The sequence below is a fragment of the Vombatus ursinus genome, unplaced genomic scaffold (genome assembly GCF_900497805.2).
Source record: "Vombatus ursinus unplaced genomic scaffold, bare-nosed wombat genome assembly UNPS02014773.1, whole genome shotgun sequence".
Classification (NCBI taxonomy): Eukaryota; Metazoa; Chordata; class Mammalia; order Diprotodontia; family Vombatidae; genus Vombatus; species Vombatus ursinus.
In genome coordinates, this window is record NW_020954551.1 from 9,716,231 (window position 1) to 9,741,040 (window position 24,810).

Here is a 24,810-nt window from a genome sequence, read left to right on the forward strand (position 1 = left end):
CCAGTTAAATGGTGTAGTGGATAGAGTGAGAGGCCTGGAGTCAGGAAGACTCATTTTCAGGAGTTCAAATCTAGCCTCAGAGCTTACTAGCTGTGTGACCCTGGGCAAGTCACTTAACCCTGTTTGCCTCAGTTTCCTCATCTGTAAAATGAGCTTGAGAAGGAAATGGCAAACTGCTCCAGTATCTTTGCCAAGAAGACCCTAAATGGGATCACAAACAGTCTAACACAACAGAAAAATAATGAACAACAACAAAGGAAGACAGAAATCATCTCCATATTGTCTACCTGCCTTGGGCCATTACCATACTTTGTTAAATAAATACCACGCTTGATAAATATTTGTTGTCCTTGTTAGCACTGATGAACAATCACAACAAATGCTAACAAACTGATGTGATATCTTGTTCTATCCATCTACCAGGTAAAAGAAAATCCCATCATTCATTCATTCATTCAACAAACATTCCATCTGTGCCTACTAAAAACTAGACGAGAAGTAGCTAGAGAGCTAGCCTCAAAATGAGGAACTCAACCTGGGCCCAAGTCCTGCCTCTTACATCTAGTTTACTGGCTGAGTGACCCTGGGCATGTCACTCAACTTCTCAATGCTCTGGGCAGCTCCCTAAGACCAGAGTCACAGAAAGAGTGGTGACCTTCATTGGTAGAAGAAGTTTTTTCTTTGTTCTGCCTATTTATACTTATTTGTTTGCTTGTTGTCTCTTCCATTGAACTGTAAGCTCCTTGAGAGCAGGGACAGCCTTTTGCTTCTTTTTGTTTCTCCAGCACTTAGCACAGTCCTTGGCACAAAGTAGACATTTAATAAATATTAATTGACTGACTGACTGATTAAGGTTCCCTATACCAGTAAAATCACATCACAGATCCAATCCCTATCTCAATGGACCAGACACCATGAATGATTCAAAGATAAAGAAAACATTGTCTCTTCCCACTCAAAGTTTATAATCTCATAGAGGATATGAGAAAAGTAAACTAAAAAGTAAAATAGAACATTATAGATACACATACCATACATGTATACACTTGTATAAATGTAAACATGTATATATGAATACGTCATACATTTCTACTCCATGCAAAGTGGAAATTCTGAGGAAGGTGATATGCCTTCCTTCCTCCAGCTGGTGGGCAGGATCAGGGTAGGCTTCAGGAAGGAAGGGACTTTTGGTTTCAGTTTTAAAGAAGGAGTAAAATTAAAAAGATAGAAATTGAGAGGAAGGGAACAGTGGGACGCTCCAGGCACCGGGAAGGTCATAAGGGCTAGTAGAGAGGAAGGAAAGGGTGGGATACGATCATGAAACAGTAAATAGTCCAGTTATCCTGGAGGAAAGAGCAATGACGTCCAACTCAACTAGACATGGGAGCAATCAAAGCATATACAAGGATCCCTGCAGGCTACAGAGAGACTTAGAAACCCCCATGTTAATATTGTCTGTTTTATTGTATTAGATTTATTTTGTGAAATATTTCCCAATCTGGTTAGGAGAGCACTTGGGAAAATGGCGAGGCTGTGTATTTGACACCTCTCAACCCTAGAGGGAGGGAGACCTTGAATGCTAGATGAAAAAATGTGGAATTATTCAGCAGGAAATAGGGAGCCATTGAAGGTTTTTGAGGAGTAGAGTGACCTGTGCATGAGGTAAAGTAATCCAGCAGTGGTGTGGAGGTTGGAATGGAAGAGGAAGAGACTAGGGGCAAGGAAATAAGTGAGAAAGCTCTGAAGTTCATGGAGGACCACGGTTTTAGCACTAAGCATGGAAGGGGAGCTCCAGGAGACACATATTGTAAAAGAAGAACCAATAGAACTTGGATATGGAAGATGAAGAAGAGGGAATGGTCAGAGATGGTTCAGAGATCCCAAGTCCAAGTAACTGGGAAAATAGGAAACATGTCATATCAATACAACATCATCCACCATATGAATACACTTTTCTACAATTCAATGTTTAGCTGGACTGCTAATGTCTTAACTTATGGGGCAGGAGTTGGGGTGATGGAGGAGAAAATGTAGGTATCTGGTCCATTACAAAACCAATAGTTAAGGTCTCCATGTACTACAGGGATAATTAGTGCTGTCAGAAAACAAAAGCGTTTGTGTGCAGCCATGGTGACAAGAGAGCAAAATAAAAAAAGGGCTAAGATCTTGTCACAGAAAGAGCCATCACTATCATTTGGAGCTGTCTGTTATACAGAGAATGAAATGTAGCCAAGCTCAGACGATCTTTCAGAGAGGTCAGGGCTCAACAATGCCCTGTAATTAAATGGGCCAGAATGATTGCACTGATTTTCTCCTTTGCTTTATTGTGTGGATATAACCTGGGATAGGAAAAACCAGTCTCATGGCTCTTAGCCCAAATAACATAAATTACCTTTAAGGCAGCATTCTCCGGGTCCTTGGCTCTCACTCTGTAAAGGCTCGTGCCTACAGCAGTGTCCTCTGCAATATAAATCTCTGTAACTGCCAGGAGAGGTAAAATATTCAAGCATGAGTCCAGTGTCACAAGCTACTCTAAGTTCAAAAAGGAGAATGGCACCCAAGTACATTTTAGGTAATGCTAAAGGCATTGTTGACACTCAGTGGGGAGCTAGTGTGGTATCGAATGGAGAGACCATTGGATTAAGAGACAGAAGACCAGGATTCTAGGGCTGACTTTGAATGCCTTAGACTCTTCTCAGGGTCTATTTCTTCATCTGTAAAAAAGGGATAACGGTACATACCTTGCCTGACTTGCTGAATTGTGTGCAAATCAAATAAGATAATGCATGCAAAATTGCTTCGTTAACTGCAAAGCTTAGTGAAAGTCGAAGGTATTGTTCTCTAGCTAGAGGGAATCACTCCTTTCCCTGAATCCCCCTAGCTGTTTGTGTCTCTCTTAGGTACTTAACACATATTCCTGCTTTAGAAAGGCAGTAAGGTACACTGGGAGCTCTGCTGGTTAGCTAGGTATTTCCCACGTACTTACAATATTTTCCTGCTTCCCCTTTGCCCCTTAGCCTCAGTTTGTCAGCACCTCTTTATGTGCTGTCTTCTAAATTAGAACATCAGCTTCTTGGGGATAGGGATTGTCTTGATTGCTAGCCTTAGCCTGCCACATAGTAAATACTTAATGAATGCTTTCTCTATCTTAAGAAAGGCAGCCCTGGTAAGTGGGTTGGACATAGAGTTTGAATCCCCAGTTTGTGGGACCATGGGCAAATCACTTAATCTCTTTAAGCCTCAGTTCTCTCATCTGTAAAATGGGGTTAATAATATCTGCAGTATCTGCCTCGTAAGTTTCTTATGAAGATCAAATGAGATAATTCTGACAAAGTGCTTTGCCAACTTTAAAGCACTAAACATGAATGATAGTTGTTATTGTTACTTTTATAATTTTGGGGTCCTTATCGTACCTCCCCTGAGAGTTGCAAGGACCAGGAGGGCAAGAACTCATTTCATACACCTTTGTATCTATCATTTTCACTGCTTAACAGTGAACTTTACATAGTAAATGAGTGCTCACTAAATATCTGCTGAATTAATTATGGAAAGTCTCCCCTTTCCCATCCTTAAAAACCCCTCACTTGAGCCTGTCATCTTCACCAGCTACGGTCCTATGTCTCTCCTTTAAGAATGAACTCTTTGGGGGCAGCTTGGTGGCACAGTGAATATAACTCTGGCCCTGGATTCAGGAGGACCTGAGTTCAAATCCAGCCTCAGATCAAACACTTGACACTTACTAGCTGTGTGACTCTGGGCAAGTCACTTAACCCCATTGCCTAGCCAAAAAAAAAAAAAAAAAAAAGAATGAACTCTTTGACAATGCATGCAAAGTTGATAAAGTCCTCCATACCAGGCATCTCTACTTTCTCTTTCTCACTCTCTTCTAAGTCCTTTGCAATCTGCCTTCCAACCATATCCTTCCATTGAAACTGCTCTCTCGACATTACCAATGATCAGAAGTCATCTGGCCCAACCTCCTTCTTTTACAGTTGAGGAAACTGAGAACAAGAGAAAGGAAATGATTTGCCCAAGGTCATATAATCATATGTGACAGAGCTAGGATTTAAACTCAGGTCCACTAACTATATGATCCAGCAGCACTTGGAGAAGTAATCATGTCCGCCTGTAAAATAAGAATAATAATACTTGTGTTGCCTTGCCATGCATTAGGAAGGAAGGACTTCATAAATCATTCAGTAAGTCTGAAATAATTATAGTTATCATCATTTCCCTTCATTCCTCTGTTCTTCCTTCTAAGATAGTTAGGGAATAATAATATTAACAACAACAATAGCGTATTTATAGTGCTTTAATGTTGGCCAAAAAAAAACTTTACATATATTATCTCACTTAATCTCTACAACAACCCTGGGAGGTAGGTGCTGCTATTGTTATAATCACCATTTTACAGATGGGGAAACTGAGGCAGACAGACATTATAGATAATAAGTGTCTAAGGTCACATTTGAACTCAGACCTTTCTGATCCAGGTCCACTACCCTATCCACCTACCTGCCCAGTTAGCATAGAGGAAAGAAGGCTAGACATGGAGTTAGGGGACCTAAGTTTGAATTCTGCCTTGGCTATGTGACCCTGGGTAAGTCATTAACCTCTGCAGGCCTTTTTCAACTATAAAGTGAAGATAATAATGGTTTGACCCCCTACTTCACAATGTTGGTACAATCTGAGGAAAGTATTCTGCAAAGGAATTCGATAAAAATGACAGCTCATATTCATTTTCAGTGGAGGAAAGTGAGCTTCATTACTTTATAATATTGAGAAAGGTGCACTTCATTATTAATCCCATTTACAGTCTGATTCGCAAACGATTCTCTAGCATTCCATGCTAAAAGCTGAAGACTGATAATAATCTGCTCCCAAGCTTATTTCGTTAGCAATTGGGAAATGTAACTTGACAACCAAGAAACTGAAACAATCTTAACTGGCCTTTGGAGGCAAAACAACCAGGAATAGGGAAATGCCATCCTTCTATCCTGGGCTGGGACTATGCCTGGAGTGCAGTGTTTAATTCTGGCAGAAAGGACAGAGTGGGGGACCAGGAGCCAGGAAGATTTGACTTCAAATTATCCAGCCTTGGGCACTTTCTAGCTTTGACCCTGGATAAGTCATGCAACCTCAGCCTGCCTCAGTTTCCTCCCCTATAAAATGGAGATAATAATAACACCTTCCTCCCAGGGCTGCTATGAGGATAAAATGAGGTCATATTTGCAAAGTGCTTTGCAAACCTTAAGGTGCTATATAATATATATATAATATATGTGTAAGGTGCTATCTAATATATATAAGGTGCTATCTAATATATATATAAGGTGCTATATGTAACATATATAAATATATAATATATATATAAGTTAGCTATTAATGTGGACATCACCATTTAGGCAGCAAGTAGATGAGATAGAGAATATCTAAGAAGAAGGCAATAATGATGGGCCTTTAAGATCGGGCAAATATACGAATCATCTGAAGGAACTGAGGATTGTTAGCATGGCGGAAAAGAAGGCATAGGGAGGATATGAGATCTATTTTCAGGCATTTGAAGGGTTGTCATGGATAAGATGGATCAACTTTGTTCTGCTTGGCTCTGGAGGGCAGGACTAGAAGCAATAAATGAAATAACAAAAGGGAAAGTGTAAGATTTCTATAAGGGAAAACTTCTTAAAAAAGAACTAGGCCAGGCTAGATGATCACCTATCAAATACACTGTAGTAGATTTTCAAGCATGGGTTAGACTGGATTACCAATTCACTCTCTTTCTACTCTGAGATTCTGTCACTCAGGGAAAAACCTACCCACTCTGCCTTTGAGATTGTGGCTAGTGAGTGTCTTGGCAGGGGATAAATATTAGTGGCTGGCTGACTGGGTAGGTGTCTCTTTGATCACAAAGAAGAAAAGCAAGAAAAGCTAATGTCTACAAACTAGATCCTGAATAAATAGCCCTGGGGTCACAAATGCAAAGAATGTGGCATCCAAATTACTTCCATAAATAAGGAGAGCAAAAGTATAGATAATATCAAACACAGGATAATCCCAGTGTTTGGCCTGGGATCAGTGCTTGATATGGGTGTGTGCTTATGCATAAACAGAATCCTTCAGATGCATTTTAGAAAATAAATAACCCTCTATACCTTGGTCAACTTGGGCAAGTGATCCAATGAATGGTGGTGGTTCATTGACATCCACAATCTGGATTAAAACGGTCTGAGATGCTGACTTGCCTCCACTGTCCTGGGCAGAGTGTAGAAAGCCACTGTTTCAAAGTCCAGTTTAGGGTCTTTGGCTGTTGTCAGCTAATCAAGAGAAATATAATTCAAGGTGTGAGTTTTTCCATGTAGAAGGCTCATTGGGAGGGCTAGATAACTGGAGAAGACAAGACCATCTCCGTCAATCACATAATCTTGATGGAGGTGAGCCTTTTTCTGGAATTGAATCTCACTGGGAATGTGCAGTGAGACGGTAGGGGTGGATGCCAGATAATACCTTGTTAAGAGGATCGAGAAGATTTCCTGAACTTGAGTACTTGTCAACCTCCCTTCATACCCATTCAACTCATTCTTTTTTGCTCTCCGGCCATCATCCTCATTTCCTTCCCACAAAAAATCTGACTTGGTCCCCAGGAACCGAGAAGTGAATTTTTACCTTCTCTTTCCAGACCATCCTCCAAATTCCATGCCATTACATGCCCTCTCCTCCCAACAACACTTTATGTGTTACCTTCCCCCTTTAGAATGTAAGCTCCTTCAGGGCAGAGACCCTCTTGCTTGCTTGTATCTGTAGCCCTAGCTTTTAATAGAGTGTCTGGCACACAGTAAGTACTTAATAAATGTTTTGTTCCTGAAAGAAAGTTGCCAAAATAAAGTCATTAGTAAATAGATTCTTTACTTGTAAGGCAAGGAAGTTGAACAGAAAGAGAAAATTCTGAGTACCAATTCAACCCCATTTTCCTATAGGGCTCCTTTAATACAGAAATGCAACAAAAATCAAAGAGAATGTTTATAAGAATACATGGGAGTACAAAACAACAAACTCATTGTCAAGAAACATCTGCTTTAACAAGATACAGGTGATCTCATGGCATAGACAAAACAGGATACAGATGACAGAAACAGTAATTAACTATAAAAAGAAAAATTCATTTAAACAGGATGCCCAGTACAGGAAGTTTTCCCACAAAAACTTTATTATACTATTTTTTGGTTTTTTGTTTTCCAGAAAATGAAAACAGTCCTACAGAAATCAGGGTGGAATTACTTAGGCTCAAAGTGAGTAAAACCCTGTTTTGCTAACCACCTATCAATCAGACTCAGTTCACATTCCTTCCTGTCAGAGGCGCCACCTTCCACTTGCTGTACCTCCAGTTCAGCTTCCCATGCCTTTACAAAGGCTTCATCCTTCACAGCTGGAAGCCAGGGGAATGAGCATCCTCACTTATCCTTCTTGGAATCCTTGGTTTCCTTCAGGTCCAGTCCTCTACTTCTAAATGCTCTCCTTGCCTCAAATTATCTATTTACCTTTTGTGGTCTTCTCCTGAGAGTTGAGATTGTTCTTTCTGTCTGTCTCCCCAGCACTTACCAGTCACCTACACGTAGTAGGCACTCAGTAATGTTTGTAGGATTGAGCTGAATGAAAATGCAATGATTTTACATAAGCTCTTGGACCAGAGAGTGAATTTCCCTCCCCCAGGAATTATAAATAATAACCTCCTAGTAACCCTAGGCCTACTTATCTACCTTCTATAGCAGACATACATGGGCCTCCTCATTGGTTGCCAAATTGAATATTTGCTTGGCAAATGTTGTGAAATTCTGGTTTCAAAATTTGCCCGATTGGTAGACAACCAGAAAACCAGATGTCACATCTTTTATTCTATTGGAAAACTCCAGTGAAAATCACCTTATCATGTGTGTGCTTTAGGTCTTTCTGTGAGTCCAATCCCTTTCCTTTAATTCTATCCTGATGGTGAAATAATTCCCACCCTCTGGATCCTTGATTCAATCGAGGTCAAGGTCCAAATGGAAGTCTCTGCCTGCCTCCTGAGTATGATCCACACCTGCAAGCCCAGAACCTCCCACACCCAACAATAGGTATGAAACAGGGCAGAAGACAAGTAAGTACATTTTCTCAGACTTAAGACCAGACTTCATCAATCCTGTGAACTTTATCCTTGCCCCTATAGGTAGTGTGGCAGTAGTTAATCTTGATGGGCTGATTCTCATTGGTTTGACCCTGGACCATCCCTGCCTAGACATCTAGTCAATCAGCAAGCATTTATTAAATGCTCTGTGGCGCACTGTGGCACACTGTGCCTCATAAGCACCAAAGATGAAAAGAAGTGTAGAGATTATCCCTGGCCCCAGGAAGCTTACATTTTCTAATAGACGATATGACATTTAAATAACTACTTAATTAGAAGTTGTAGATGGTAGCTAAGCTGAAGGAGTAAGGTTCTAGCCACTGGAAGAGACAGGAAAACCTCCTGCATAAGGTGGAATTTGATCTGAGTCTTGAAGGAAGCCAGGGATGCCAAGAAACAACGGTGAGGGAGCAAGGCATTCCGGGGGGGGGCCAACTAGGGCAAAGTCAGGGAAATGGGATACAGAGTGCCCTACATTTGAGGGACGGCACATAGGTAATGGTAGCTAGATTCTAGACTCCTTGGAGAGTTATATTAATAACCTCCATAGACTTTACTTTGGGCCTTGTGGGATCTTCCTGAGATCTGCTGTTAACCGTATTCCCAGGCAGGTCCCCTTTTGTCTAGCTCTATTACATGACCAGAAAACTAACCCACTTCCACTTGAATTGTCTTAGGAAGATTCTGAAAATCACTTGGCATGAGAAGATACCAGACACTGAGGTCCTTTCTCAAGCTGACCTGCCAAGCATTTAAGCTCTGCTGCAGAGAGTGCAACTGCAAAGGGCAGTACATATAGTTTAAATGCCAAACTCATGCTTACCTAAAAAACTATTTGATGGAGAACTCTCACAAGGCGAGCGCTCCCACAGAGGTCAGAAGAAGTGATACAAAGACATTATCAAGGTGTCTCTGAAGAACTTTAGTGTCAGTTGAGAGACATGGGAGATGTCCTGTTACAGGACCATCTAGCATGGTGTGCCCGCATCAAAGAAAGCACTGTACTTTGTGAGCAAAGCAGAATCACAGCAGCACAAAGGAAATGCAAGCTGTGCCTATCTAGAGACATCTCCATCCCAAACGTTCTAATGGACTACTTGTGTCCAGCCTGGGGTAGAGCTTTCCAAACTCATACTGGGCTAATCGGACATATTCAAGCACACTGGGCCCTGACCCCAACATCATGATGTCATTGGTCCTCTTCAAAAACAACATGGAATAACGATTCCACGGCAACCCATTCCCCACTGGAACAAAAGTATTTATCTCTTACTGTGCCACAGAATCATGGAATCTGAAGATTAGATGGAACTTCAATAATTATTTTCAAGACCAACCAATACCAGAAAGGAATTCCCACTTTAAAATAGCTGTCACCTCCTAAGGCAACCCATTTCACATTTGAACAGCTCTCAATGTTGGGAAGTCAAATCGGCCTCTGCAACTTTCACCCATTCCTCCTCCTGCCTTCTGATGTCAAACAGAACAAATCTAATGTCTCCTTCACAAGACAGCTCTTCAGTTCCTTGAAGATAGCTCTCATGAGCCTCCTGCATCTTCTTTTTCCCAGTTTAAATTTGTTGTTTCTTCAACTCATCTTCACATGACATGGACTCAAGGTCCTTAAGTATCCTGGCTGCCTCCCTCTGGACACTCTCCAGTTTATCAACCATGGTGCCCTGAGACATACACGATGATCTAAATGTAGTCTGACTAGGGCAGAGTACAGAGGGACTATGACCTCCTTATTCCTGAAAGCCCCATCTCATTTAATGCAGTCCAAGATTTCATTAACTTTTTTAATTGCTTCATCACACTTCTGATTCCTAATGATCCTACAGTTATTTAGGAACATTATGCTTATTCCTCAGTACAGTCCTCTAGCAGAGGATTATGATATTTAAGCATCAGAGGGCAACATAATGTTATCCCAGGTATAGAAAAAGCTCTGGACCTGAAGTCAGGAGACCTGGGTTCAAATCTCAGTTCTACTACCTATTCATTTTATGATCTTGGGAAAATCATCCAACTTCTGTGAATCTCAGTTTGATCTTTGGTAAAAAATAAAATAAAATAAGAATTTTAAGTGTTTATAATATTTGTGCTACCTACCTCCTAGATGATATTAGGAAATTGTCTTATAAGCCTTAAAGCAAGTTTTCAATCAGATCAGGCATGTTTTCTACTCCCTAAGAGTATCTGCGTTTTCTGTGGCATACTCCCTAGAACAAAAGTTACTAGACCGGTAGACCAGGAGAATACCAGCTTTTAACCTCATCACATGACTGAAACTGCTCTCCAAATAAACCAATAATCTATTCATTGCCAAACCTGATTGTCTGTTTTCTTTTCTCATGGTTCTTGACCTATCTGCTGTATTTGACATCATTAACCTCTCCTCCTAGATGCTCTCTCCTCTCTACAGTTTCATCGATAGGCACTACCTTCTCCTGGTTTGCTTCCTATCCATCTGACTTCTAATTCTTAGTTATCTTTGCTAGCTTATCTGACCTGATGCCCCCTAACTGTGAACGTTCCACATGATTCTGTTCCCTCTCCCCTTTCCTTCTTTACTCTTCATAGTCTCATCAACTCCCACAGGCTCAATTGTCATCTCTATGAAGATGACTCCAAGATCTATACATTTAGTCCCAGAATTTCCCAAGCTTCAATCTTGCATCAGCAGTTGTCGATGGGACATTTCAAACTGGCTGTGCTGAAGACATCTCAAACTCAACACATCAAGCAGAATTCATTAACTTTCCCAAAAAAATTCATTCCTCTTTTAGTCTCCCAGGCTCATAATACTTCCACCATCCTCAGCTCGTCATATATCTCACATATTTCACATATCTCACATATTTCACATATGGCCAAATCTTGCCATTTCTACCTCCACAACATCTGTCACGGGCTGACCTCTTCTCTCTTCTCACATAGTTATCACCTTAGAGCAGATCCTCATCACCTCTCATCTAGATAATTCCAATCGACATCTAATTAGTCTCTTTCCTAAAGTCCCTCACCACTTCAGCCTATCAGTAATAATGCCAAAGCAATTTTCCTTAAGTGCATATCTGACCATGCCATTCCTCCACTCAACCAACTCCAGTGGCTCCCTATTGCCTCTAGGATCAAACATTGTCAATTGGTTAGCATTGAAAACTCCTTTTGACTTTGCACCAACCTAACTTTCCAACCTCACAGTAGTATTCCAACAGATAGTAATTGATTAATTGGTAATAGATTTCAGCTAAGTACTTGAGAGTCTTTCATGTTTTCCTTGTGAGCAAGATAGAAAAGAGATAGGGACTAGATGACAGTAGTTTGATAGATTTGGACCTAGTTGGATAAGTAGACCTAAAAGATACCTATGAGTGTTCCTGTGTCAATTTAGAGGGAGATTTCTAAATGCACGCTCCAAGGAACCTGCACCTGACACAGCAGTGCTGAGGCATTTATGAACAAAGGCGTAAATAGCATGTTTGCCTAACCGTAGGTGACCCAAAGCCTTGAGTAATTGTTAACATATTAGATGACAAAGTTGAAGTCCAAAAAAATCTTGGCAGGCTATAAAGATGGGTCAACTCAAAAAAGCTGAAATTTGCTAGGGATAGATATAAAGTCCTACACGGGGTCAAAGAATCAATGTCACAAGTATAAGATGCAGACAGCATAGCTAGGCAACATTACCTATGGAAAGCACTTGGGGTTTTAGCAGATCATAAACAACATATGAGTGAGCCAACAGTGTAATATGGCATCCCCAAAAGCTAATGATGCTTCTCGAGCCTAGTGTTTTGTTACTGTTGAGTCATTCAGTCACATTTGACCCATCATGACCACATGAACGATAGCATGTCAAGCCCTTCTATCCTCTACTATCTCCTGAAGTCTGTCCAGTTTCATGTTCATAGCTTCCATGACATTCCATTTCCTTCTCCTTTTGCCTTCAGTCTTTCCCTACATAAAGGTCTTTTCCAGTGAGTCCCATCTTCTTATTATGTGGCCAAAGTATTCATCTTCAGTATTTGTCCTTCCAATGAATAATCTGAATGAATTTCTTTAAATATTTAAATTTGATCTCCTTGCTATAGAAGGGACTCTCAAAAGTCTTCTCCAGCACCATTATTCAAAAGTATCAATTCTGCAGCACTCAGCTTTCCTTATAATCCAACTCTCACTATCATACATTGCTACTGGAAAAATCATAGCTTTGACTATATAGACCTTTGTCTAGTGTAGAGAGGCATAATGTCCAGGAAAAATGACTATGCTCTGCCCTCATTAGGCCCTATTCCAAGTACTATGTCCATAGAGGTTTTTGTGTTTGTCCTTAGTTCTCGGAGAGGACCATGACATCAGGGAGTTGATGATATGACTTGCAATTGACTTTGATCTGAGTGAGGGAAGGCTGTGCAAGGTCACTAACCTCACTTTCTCCTCCAGAGTCATCTGGGTCCAGTGGCCAGATAAAGATCAGGATGGCTAGAGATGGTTTGCATGTCCATACATAGGAAAGCTGGGAAAGCTTCTCAAGGAGGGCACAAAGTAGATAGAAAGGCCTATATGATAATCATGTGAAGGAACTGGGCACGTTAATCCTGAAGAAGGCTTAGGGTGATGCGATAGTTGCCTTCTACTGTTTAAAGGACTGTCATGAGGAAAAGTGATTAGATTTGTCTTCCAGAGATCAGAACTAGGAGCACTAGATAGAAATAGGAGAGGGGCTGATTTAGGCTCAGTAGATATTAACCCACTTAGCTTTAGAACTCTGGAGCTGATTGGTTCTGTAAGGTCCCTAAAAACTTAAATAACTTAACATTGTGTTAATAGTTTCAGGACACCCTGTGCTTTAGAGACAGCTAGGTGGTACATTGGATAGAGAGTCGGGCTTGGAGTCAAGAAGACCTAAATTCAGATACTTACTAACTGTGTAACCCTGAGCAAGTCACTTAACATCTCTCAGCTTCAGTTTCCTCAACTGTAAAATGAAGGGGTTGGACTCAGTGGCCTCTAAATTCCTTCCAGCTGTAAATCTATGGCCTTGAGCACTTTTCACATGCCATCCACCTGAGTGAGCTTGTTGTCTACCTTGCCACTCTCCCAGACTCTACATTCCACGTTTTGCTTTGAGCACATTAATCAAATCAATACCACTACTGTTTCTGGAAAGGGCATGTCAACAGATTGTCCTTTTGATTCCTATGTCCTACCATTCCTATGACTCCTCAGGCTACGACTCCCTTCCTGGCTACTACTCCCCCATATATGGTTGTCTCTCCCTATTGGAATATAAGTGCCTTGAGAGCAGAGACTATCTCAATCCTGTATTTATAATCCCAGCACTTAATGCATGCCCTGCACATAGAACTTAATACATGCTTTTCCATTCACTTTTCATTCATAAGGAAAATCTTCCTCACATTATTCACTATCCAAAAGTAAGATGAAGGAAGCAGGAGGCCATCCTCTCATTAAAGATCTTCAAGCAGAAACTGACTGACCACTTTAGGGGGACGTCACGACATTCCTCATTCAGAGAATCTTGGCTAGATATGGGATCAAGGTATGCCAGCTTGTGCTAAGCTACTCTATTGTTAAATTTTCAGTGCTAGCATTTATACCTAGAAAAATGATAAATGCTGCAAATCAGGACCTGATGTACTGTTTTGTTGATTTCTAGACTTGGGAAAGCATCAATAATGTAGAATAAACTTAAGAGTGGGTCAGAGAGTAGAATTTTTTGTTGTTGTTGTTGTTGTTTCCAAAAGCTGGTTGTTAAATATTTACCAGCTCACAGCTGTATGGGATATGCTGAATGATCACTAATGCCAGGATTGTGTGTACCATATTTCTGGTCAATAATTACACAAATAATTTTGTTATTATGGCCCCAATGCTTAGAGGAATGCCTGTCACATGGTAGGTGCTTAACAAATGTTTGTTGACTGATTAATTTATTAAAAGCCCAATTGAAAAGAGAAGACAATGTGTGATGCTGTAAGACTCACTAGGGAACACAGGACCAGTGATATTGAGTTTGCATTTCACTCTCTAGTTGTGAATTTTATTTGATTAGGGCATTCAGGAAACAGGAAACACATACGTGTACAAAATAGGTCCCTCTGGTTCATTTTCTCCTGATGTACATTCAATACCACTTAGGTAGTACATCTTAGTCAGCCTTAGGACAGGTAGCAATTTCAAGATTACATAACCAGAATGCATCTTGTCTCATTTACATTGATTTATTTGTATAATCAGTTCACTTCAGGGCTGAACTATTGTTTCTCCATGAAGCTAGTTGTTGGGGTGGGTTTTTTTGACTACATGCCCAGTCACACCTCCTTAGCAGGAACAGTAATTGTCAGCCCAACAAGCAAATATTGTGGAAGGAAGTTCAACAATAGCTAATGATAGGCTGAAACCAAAATAGAAAGGTATAAGCACTTCTTAATGCTTGTAAAAATCATCAAAAGAGATACTAACAAATGTATTTTGTCTTTATCTTGAGCTGTGCTGCCCTTGCTGGGTGATGTCTCCATATTCAATTTAATCATATTCAACAAAGTGACCCTGTGAAATAGACATAGAAGCTTTCCACATCACCATTTTACAGATAAGAAAACTGGAACAGAGAGCATGGTGAGGAATACATAGTCATAACTAGGAATTTAGCCTTCAGGGCAAGGTGCAAGAGGCACACCTTCTATTGAGGGGAATTAGAAGGAGAAGAGAACCAGGTCACTGCTCCTTGTGGGTAGTCAAAGTCAGTGCAAGGTCACTGATGAGAAAGTTGCTGAGGAGAGAAAAGGGTAGTGCAAGGGAAGAGCATCCCTACAACAGTACCATCTAAGTAGTTTCTTATTTTAAATACTATCACCAACTAGGTGCTAAGTTTTATTGTTTCTAGCTGCTCAAGGGCTGAAAATGCTGTTTACCCTCAGAATATGACATCCTGGGGCATAGCCCTAGTCACTGCATCCTAACCCCAACTCTGTTTTTACCTAAGATTATATATACACCTACTTAATGACAGAAGTAGGACTAGGACTCAAGTGGGCTAATGCCCAGTCCTGTACCCTAACTTTGCTACACTTTCATTTCTTCCTCACTAGTAGATTTTTTTTTAAGTTAGGATATGTACAACTCACCCGTCAGCTATTACTACTGTACCAAAAGGAATAGTAATGACAACAACAACAATAACAATAGCTAACATTTATACAGATTGCAAGCTCCTGGAGGGCAGGGACCGTCTCTTGCATCTTTTTGTATCCCCAGTGCTTAGTACAGTGCCTGGCACATTTGTTGCTGTTTTCCTTGTCGTTGAATTGTTTCAGTTGTGTTGGACTCTTTGTGAGCCCATTTGGGTTTTTGTTTTGTTTTGCTTTGTTTATTGGCAAAAATACTGGAGTGGTTTGCCATTTCCTTCTCCAGCTCATTCTACAGATGAGAAAACTGAGGCCAACAGGGCTAAGTGACTTGCCCAGGGTCACAGAGTTAAAAGTGTCTGAGGCTCAATTTGAACTCAGGAAGATAAGTCTTCCTAACTCCAGGCCAGACACTTTATCCGCTATGCCACCTTGAATTGAATATAGCACTTATGATGTGCCAGACACTGTGTTAAATGCTTCACAATTATTATCTCATTTTATCCTCACAACAATTCTAGGAGGTACTTGTAGGTAGGCAGATTATAAAAGGAGGAGAAAGCAAACCAGGATAATGACAGGCCATGTTTACATACCCTACAACCATTTGACCTAATGTGATTTGTCATTAACCAACACAGTTTAAGGGTCAAACCAGTGTCTGTCTGTCTGTAAAAACAAAATCAACTACAAATGGACATGCTCTTATACAATAAGCCACTTGGGTTGCTTTAACACAGAAAGGTAAGATGGGTAAGAGAAAAGCATGTCAACAAACATTTATTAAGCACTTACCTTGCAGGGAATTGTCCTAGGTGCTGGAAATACAAAAGCAATAACAAAGTATGTCCATGGTCTTAAGAAGTTTACATTCTGTTAGGGCAAGTACATATACAGATAAGTAAATACAAAATATAAATATAGTAATGTTGGGGGAGGAGGAAGAACTAACAAGTTGGGGGGCGAGGAAAGGTTTCATGTAGAAGATGGCATTCCCACTGAGCTTTGAAGTGACTGTAGTGTTTGTTCTTGGAAGGAGAGGTGAGAGGAAGGTACATTCCATCTCGGGGACAGGCAGCACCAAAGTCCAGAGATGGGGGATAGAATAAGATGTACAGGGAGTGGAAAATGGGCCTATTGAGCTTGAAGATAGAATGGGGGAAGCTGACATGTGCAATGAGCCTGAGAAGATAGAATGAAGGACGATTGCAAAGGACTTTAAATGCCAAAAAGTAAGAGTTTCTTGGAAGTTAGTCATAGAGCATGGAATAAAGAAACCTTCACATATTTAAGCCCTAACTGAGATTTCCCAGAAAAGGGGAAGTTTATTCTTTTTTTGAAAATAATTTTTCATTATTTGGTTTGTGGTTTTTAAAAATGATATGAAAGAATTCAGAAGAGGGTGTGTTGTTTTATATAATCAGAATGTCATCGTTTCAATATAGAGTCTGGTAATAAGCCTCGATCAAGAAACTCATCTTTTTTTTTTATTGGTTTTAAATCCAACTGATGAAATGTGAGTCATAGCTTTCTGGTATGCACACCCTACACATCACTATATCCTCACAATGCCCTCTCAAAAAATTTTAACTGGTAGGGGGCAGCTAGGTGGCGCAGTGGATAGAGCACCAGTCCTGAAGTCAGGAGGACCTGAGTTCAAATCCGGCCTCAGACCAAACACTTGACATTCACTAGCTGTGTGACCCTGGGCAAGTCGCTTAACCCCAATTGCCTAAAAAAAAAAATTTAATTGGGAAATTCAATCAATCAGCTCTCTCAACAGCTCCAAACAACCAGCTTAATTGGTTATTTTCATTGATGTGATAGCTAAGAACAACCTTCAAAGACTCAAATGGATTAGGGAAGTAGATATTCCTTCTAACAATACAGATCCCAACCTGTTCATTCCTGCCCATCCTAGGTCCTGGTTCTCCCATATGTTCACCACAAAGAGTCCATCCAATGTGCTGGTGGCCTTCTACACACTTTCCCCTGCATACCAATGGAGGATTAGCACTGCTCATCAGTTACTCCAGCCCCCACTGTCCCAATGGTATCAGCCCATCTCCTTGTTCAGTTATACGTTTCTTTGACCACATTTTCATCTTCAAATAACATAATATTTGTAAAGTGCTTTGCAAAACTTAGAGTGTTATATAAATGCTAGTTATTATTTTTAATTATGATGATTATTTTTAGGTATATGTTTCTACTCATACTCATCATGAGCTTCTCCATTACCCTCCAAATGATATTCATTTTCAGTTCTCCAGAGACGTTTTCTCTGAGAGTTTTTCTCAGCTATCACCCACATAATCAATGGTAATACTATCAATATTTGATATTGATCTGTCAATATCAATAGTTGAAATTTATTTGGCGTGTTGAAGTTTGTAAAGTATTTTCTAAGATATTTTCCCATTGGAGCCTCATAATTTATCAGCCAAATGATGATGTTTTCTCAGTCCTTATCATACTCGACTTATCTGCTGCATTTGACACTATTGATTACCTCTCTCAAATGCTCTTTCTTCTCTAGGTGTTCATAGCACTACTCTCTCATGGTTCAACTCCTTACCTAGGTGGTGCAGTGGATAGAGTGTTCAGTCTGGAATCAGGAAGACAAGTTCAAATATGGCTTTAAACACTTACCAGTTATGTGATTGTGGGCAAGTCACAACCTCTGCATGCCTCAGTTTCCTCAACTGTAAAATGAGGGTAATAATAGCATCTACCTCCAAGGGTCTTATGAGGATTATGTGAGGTAATTTTTGTAAAAAACTTAGCATAGTGTCTGGCATAAGTAGGTATTTAATAAATGTTGTTTCATCTACTCCTTCCTTCTTACCTCTCTGATCATTCTTTGTCAATCTCCTTTGCTGGGTCATGATCCACATCATGCCACCTAACTGTGGATATTCCCCAAAGTTCTATTTTGAGCCCTCTTGTCTTCTCCTTCCCTAGTTTCTTTTTCTAACCTCATCAGCTCACATGAGTTCAATTATCATCTCTATGACAGTTCTATATAACCAACCCCACTCTGTTCCACAAGCTTCACTCCTGGATCATCAGTTAACCTATTAGAAATGGGGTTTTATGCAGAGGAAGAGAAAAAGGGGGATGGATTCCCCAATATAGACAAATCTCAGTCACTTCTGAATCCTTCAATCATAGGTCAACAAAGTCCAACTTGATTGGGGTTGATAGAATTCCTTTAAAGGTAGGGCCTGCACTCATGAATATTCATCAGTAGCTCTAGCTCTTTCTTTCATTATGTTTCTTCTCTTTCACTGGGTCAAGAGGGTAAACAAATCAATCTACCTCAACCATCATCCACCCTCTAGTTCTGACAATGAGCAAAAAAAAAATTAAAAATGAAACATGCCAAAGAGTCCCAACCCATGGAATGGGAAATTATGCCATAGACTCCAGGTAGAGCTATGCTTAGAGATGATTTGATTAGTGATTAATTCAAAAGAATCAAGCCTATGTGCAGAAACACCTGAAAACAGCAAACAGACAGTTTTTTTTTCAACTTTATACTGGTAAGTCAGGGTATCTCTCTGGGATACTGCTTTGGTAAGTCCTCTTTAGCCCTAAAGCTCTGATGTCAATTACTACCCAGACTCCAAGTGAACCCCCAAGTTGTTCCTGACTCACATGTGAATTGGGATATTCAAGTATAATTTGGTAGGTTATTAAAATGTTCTTTGACATCCAAAGAGTTTGGACATTATACTATACAGTAGAGGGTAGTGGAGGGAAAGAGTGGGGTTAATTACAAAGACTTTTTATTCTAAGTAAATATACACTTGAGCTATGTACTTACTTCCCACTGATATGCAGCTTTATGAAATACCACAAATGGATGGACGACAGGGTTCGAATTAATAATAACAGGATCTCCAACTAGAGAGTCATGATGAGAAACAGCTGCCGTGATTGTGGTAACCAGTGTGCTCTCTGATGCATTTTCCAGAAGATACCTGGCCCTCTCTACAGTTAAAATCAAAAAGGCTAGACATCCTAAGAAAAAGCACAAATGTGTTTTTTTTTAATTTCCCTTTCTATGAGGTCCATGTTCCACTTGAAATAATATTTTAAATCAAAAATACAACAAAAAATACAAACAAATATAAATACAAAAAAAACAAAAACAAAAATACGACCAAAAAATACAACAAAATCTCTCTAAATATAAAGTTAAGTTGGTCATATTTCCCCATTCCCATACCTAACCCAGACTGTACCATGGAGGGTAGAGCTCATATTGGAGCTTTTCCACCAACCTCTCCCTGAATTCTGGAGTCTATTCCATTCTAATTCTAAAGCTCTTCTAGCTCTCCCCACCAGAAATGAGGCAGACATGGACATTCACACTCTTTTGATGGACGAAAAGTCAGCTATCATTCTCCCCAGTAACATGGTAGCATTGGGCTTGATGATCTGCTCTGTCACTATATCCTCCAGATCCCCAGGTTTACCATCTTCCCTGGCCACTATGTTTTCCCAACCATTGGGTCTTTCCATTTTCTATACAACTGGACCCTTTTATATATGTTGTCTCCCCAAATTATATTATGAGTTCTTTGAGAGCAGGCACCATCTTGCTTTTCTATTTGCAATCCCACCGCTTAGTGTTGTACTTGTTACATAAAGAGTAAGGATTCAAAAAGATCTTAGCAGATCAAGCAAGCCAACATGTGGCCTGAGAATGATGACTTGTCTTGGTTCTCTGCCTTGAGATTTATTCATGTTAGGTGACACACAGTCAGAATCAGGGTGTTGTATCCCAGAGGAGTTGATGTGTTCTTTTCTACCACAATTGGCTCAAGCCCCCATTCTGGGTTTGTTCCCTACACTGTTAGCCACCAGTTCTCATTTAACCACTTAATATCCATTAACTTTTACAAAAAGATATTGATATCTTTTTTCACATTTATTTAATTTTAAATTCATGGAATAAAATAAGCATTTCCATAATATAGTACAATAAAAAAGATGATTATACATGAAACTATAAAACTCTTGTATACAACTTGCTATTCCTTTTAAATATATAATAAAGTTATCATGTAAATTTATTTTTTCCTTTTTCCCTCCCTCTCCCCTACCATAGAGATGGCTGCCATTAGACACACACACACACACACACATACACACATACACACATATATACACATACATATATATGTATACACACATATCCATACACACACATATACGTAAAATTATTCTATACACACTTCTATTTATGAGTTCTCTCTCTGGATACAGATAGCATCTTTCTTCATATGTCTTTTATAGTTAATTCAGATATTTATAATAGTCAAAATGACTTACTCAAAGTCATCCTTAAAACAATATTGCTGTTATCATATACAATATTTTCTTAGTTCTGCTCATTAGCAAGAACTCAACATCTCTGACTATTTTATATGTACCTCAGTCACTGGGGAGGGTGGGCTCAGACCTAACACAGTTTCTACCTACCATTGGCCTCACCAAGTTCTTATCCAAATGTAGCACCCTTTCCAAATGAATCTTCCTCTTAGCTATCACTGGGCTGGATCCCCAAGGTTGTTCTTCATTCTTTGGAGGATCAAAGCTGGGCTGATTGCTAAACCCATCATAAACTCAACCCTCAGCCTCCAGGACCAGGAGTTGCTTATTCTCACGACCTTTCAAAACTCACAAGGTCATCACCTCCAAATTAATCTCACCTAAATTAATAGAATAAATGCCAATGCAAAGAACCAAAGTCTGTAGGTCACATGTTGTCTTCATTGGGACCCAAGCTTCTCCTCCTATAACATTTTCTATCACCAAAGACTATCAAGCAAGAAGAATTAAACCAAAGAAAAGTCTACCTAAGAGAAAGAAGCTGAGTCTAGAGTCTTTTGAAAGCCTCTTAGTTCCAACTCAATAACTATAGCCAATCACAACATTCCACTTGTGGTTATTTTCTTGATCCATGGACATTTGATTCATATCTCTCCATGCTCCAAAGTCTCTCCAAGGCATTTCTATTACACATCAGGACTCTCCTGGAAATGGGTCCCCCAGCTCTACCACCTAGGAAATTATGTCAGTTTGTGCATGCTCATAGAGACTGGCCTCATTGGCCAATCCCCCATTATACATGTAAACATAGACCTTCAGTTCTGGGCCATGTGTTCCATGACAGTAGCTCATATTTATAGAATACCTTACAGCTTACAAAGCACTTTCTTCATCATAGCCCTGTGAAGGACATAAAAGTATCATCTCTGTTCTATAGATTAAAAAAATACTGAGCTCCCTTCCAGCTCTAAAATTCTGTGACAGCTCTAGCTACAAAGTAGAATGGGATGACTTGAGAAGTAATGAAAACCCTCTCCTGGAGATATTGATGCAGTCTCTGCTTCAATTGCCTGTTGGCAATAGCAGAGTATGGGATGGAATAGATGGCCTTAGAGGCTGTGATTCTGTGAAACATCAAAATCCTTTCAGATACCTCTGTCCTACAAGTCTTTTTATCTGCAAAAGGAGGATATTATAATAGACTCTAATGTGCCTTCCAGCTCTGGATCTATGATCCTACCCTCACTCTTTATTTTTCTTTGGAAGGTTCCATGGTTCCAACCATGTCAAAGATATGATTGCCGCCATAAAGGAACGGTAAAATCTAAATATATGTGGCACAAAGCAAGGAAAAGCAAGAAGTGGGGGGAAAGAAGGAGGAAGAGAGAAATAGAGAAAGAGAAACAGAGAGAGAGAGACAAAGACAGAAAGAGAAAGAAAATGTGGACCAACTGAGCAGTATGTATGACTTTAGTCTCTGACTACATCTAACTTTAAATATTGAATCATTTCCTGATCCTGCAGAGTTAGATGTAGGTGGTACAAAACAATGTCATTTGGAGAGCTATCATTCATTCCCATTTCATGCATCATATCTAATAACATCTATAGTGAATTGATTGAAAAAAATAGTCTTACATTTCCTATAAGAATAAGTTACAGCTTTTCATTAAACTAAAGTCCATCCAATAATCCAAACTGCTTGTGTTTTAAATATGGCAATCAGCACTAGGTGAGGTCAGCCAAAGAAGATCTATCTAACCAATCAATCAACAAACATTTATTAAGCACCTACAAAGTGTCAGGCACTATGCTAGTCACTAGGAATGAAAAGACAAAAATGAAACATTCCCTGCTCTCAAGGAGTTTGCATTCTACTGGGGAAAACAACATGTATACATATAAGAAAATACAAAATCTATACTAGTCAATCAACAAGCATTATTAAGCCCCTACTGTATGCCAGACACTGTGCTAGACTTTAGAGAAACAAAAACAAAAATGAAATAGTCCCTACCCTCAATAAGCTTACATTCTATCACAGGAGAAAGTATGGACATTTGTATGGGATACAAAATAAGTACCAGGTAATTGAGGAAGGCACTAGTAAGGCACTAGAGGAATCAAGAAATGGGTAAGGGTCCCAGAATCCTGGAAAGAAAGTCATAGATGTTCAGGGCCTCCTTAATGTTGAGAAATGGAAAGTGAACTGAATTTAGAGTCTAAGGACCTGGGTTCAAATCTACTCACTGCTTGTATGACCTAGGGAAAGTCAGAGAACCACCTTGGATCTCAGCTTCTTAATCTTTAAAATGAGGATGTTGGATTTTATTAAATGACCTATGATTTCCATTCTATTTCTAAATCTAGGATCCTAGTTAACAGAAGACTGAGAGAGAACCTTGATTTAGTCAATGGAAAGTACTTCGATTCCTTGCCCTGCTCCCTGACCCACATCAAACATATGCCAACCTCAGCCACCTCAGCCACCACCACTCCAGTGCACATTAAAGAGAGAATCCTTTGTTGATTGTCAAGTGAAAACACGTCATCAATGGTAAACACTCTCCTGTTACCTTCAACACAAAACAGAATTATATCTGTGATTCCAAGACAACACAGATACCATTGCAATCTTCTCACTTTTCTTAGTAGGAGGAGCAAAAGCTGAGTCAGAATTGTGACATCTGATGTTTAAGTAGGCTTTAGGGTTCTTGAAGTTCCTTACTCAAATAGTCTCATTTGAGCCAAACAGTAACTGTGTGTGAAGTAGGGACTAAGTACTATGATCCCCATTTCACTGGTGAGGAAACTGACAGTCAGAGAGAGATCCATTGTTGCCCATAGCCACACAATTTATATCAGAGGTAGGATCTAAACCTATCTCTGCCTGTCTCAAAGTCCATGCATGTCTCTCTCCACTATGTCAAAATGCTATGTGAGAAGGGGGCAGCTAGGTGGCACAGTGGATAGAGCACCAGCCCTGCAGTCAAGAGGACCTGAGTTCAAATCCTGCCTCAGACTCTTGGAACTTACTAGCTGTGTGACCCTGGGCAAGTCAGTTAACCCCATTGCCTAGCAAAAAAAATAAATAAATAAACAGAAATGCTATGTGAGTTACACCTTTATATACTTGCTCTCATTATTAATTATAGGCATGCTCTTCACTGATGCTTCAGAAAAAGCATAGCATAGTAGATAGAGAGCTGGCCCTGGAACCAGGGAGAATTCTGGGCTCATGACTTTCCCAGAAACAGGTTCTCCAGCTCTTCTACTGAGGAAACTGCATAAGCAGTGCACCTTCTGTGCCTTCTCATAGAGACTGGCCTCATTGGCCGATGCCCCAACATACGTACAAACACAAACCTATGGTTCTGGGCTGGTTGGTCTCTCCTTGGACAGCTAGACGGCCCTCCCTTCTCAAGGGTTTACCATATTAATGCCAAATGTAGTGCAGACACCAGATTGGCTTTAATGCTACTGCATCCCAGAACTCCTGGACTCAAGCAATCCACTAACCTCACCCTCCTGAGAAATAGAGACTACAGGTAAACACCACCATGCCCAGCATTTTTATTCCTCTTCAACCAACAGTCAGAGAGAGAGGGAGGGAGGGAGGAGGAAGGAAGAGAATTTATTAAGCTCTTACTTTATGCTCAGCGCAGTGTTAATCACTGAGGATAGAAATACAAGTAAGACAGCCTCTACCTTCAAGAAGTTCACATTCCAGTTAGGGGAAGACAACCTATAAAGGGACGCTGGAAAGGGAGGCAAAATGGCGTGGAAATGGCCAGAAAATGGTGTGGAGGCCTGACCCTGGGCAAGATAAGGTGAAAGCTCACTATCAGAACCTAGAATACCAGGGGCAGAGGCCAAGGTTGAGGTTGGGGGTAGATGGGTGATGATGACCAGAGTGGAAGCAACATGGTACAGAGATGGTTACTCAATTTAATTCAATTCAAAAAGTATGTATTAAACACCTACTACACAGGGCATTGTGTTAAGTACTAAGGATACAAAGATAAAATAAGGAGTAATTCCTTCCCCCTCCCAAGGAGCTCGCATTCTACTTGAGGAAATAAATATTTGTAATCACTTTTTAAACTGCACCCATTTGCAAACAAGTGTCGATTATAAATGAGTCTTATCTAT

General features: G+C 40.1%; 1 protein-coding gene across 1 annotated transcript in view; it reads right to left on the reverse strand.

Moving 5' to 3' along the window:
- LOC114044285 (cadherin-related family member 3-like) overlaps positions 1 to 19,568 on the reverse strand; it is a 129,149-nt gene extending 109,581 nt beyond the window's left edge. The window contains 5 exon segments of the mRNA XM_027863669.1: positions 2,393 to 2,481; positions 6,153 to 6,260; positions 6,263 to 6,314; positions 19,145 to 19,341; positions 19,550 to 19,568. Of these exon segments, the coding sequence (XP_027719470.1) occupies positions 2,393 to 2,481; positions 6,153 to 6,260; positions 6,263 to 6,314; positions 19,145 to 19,341; positions 19,550 to 19,568 (465 nt within the window).
- Between the last annotated feature and the right edge of the window lie 5,242 nt (positions 19,569 to 24,810).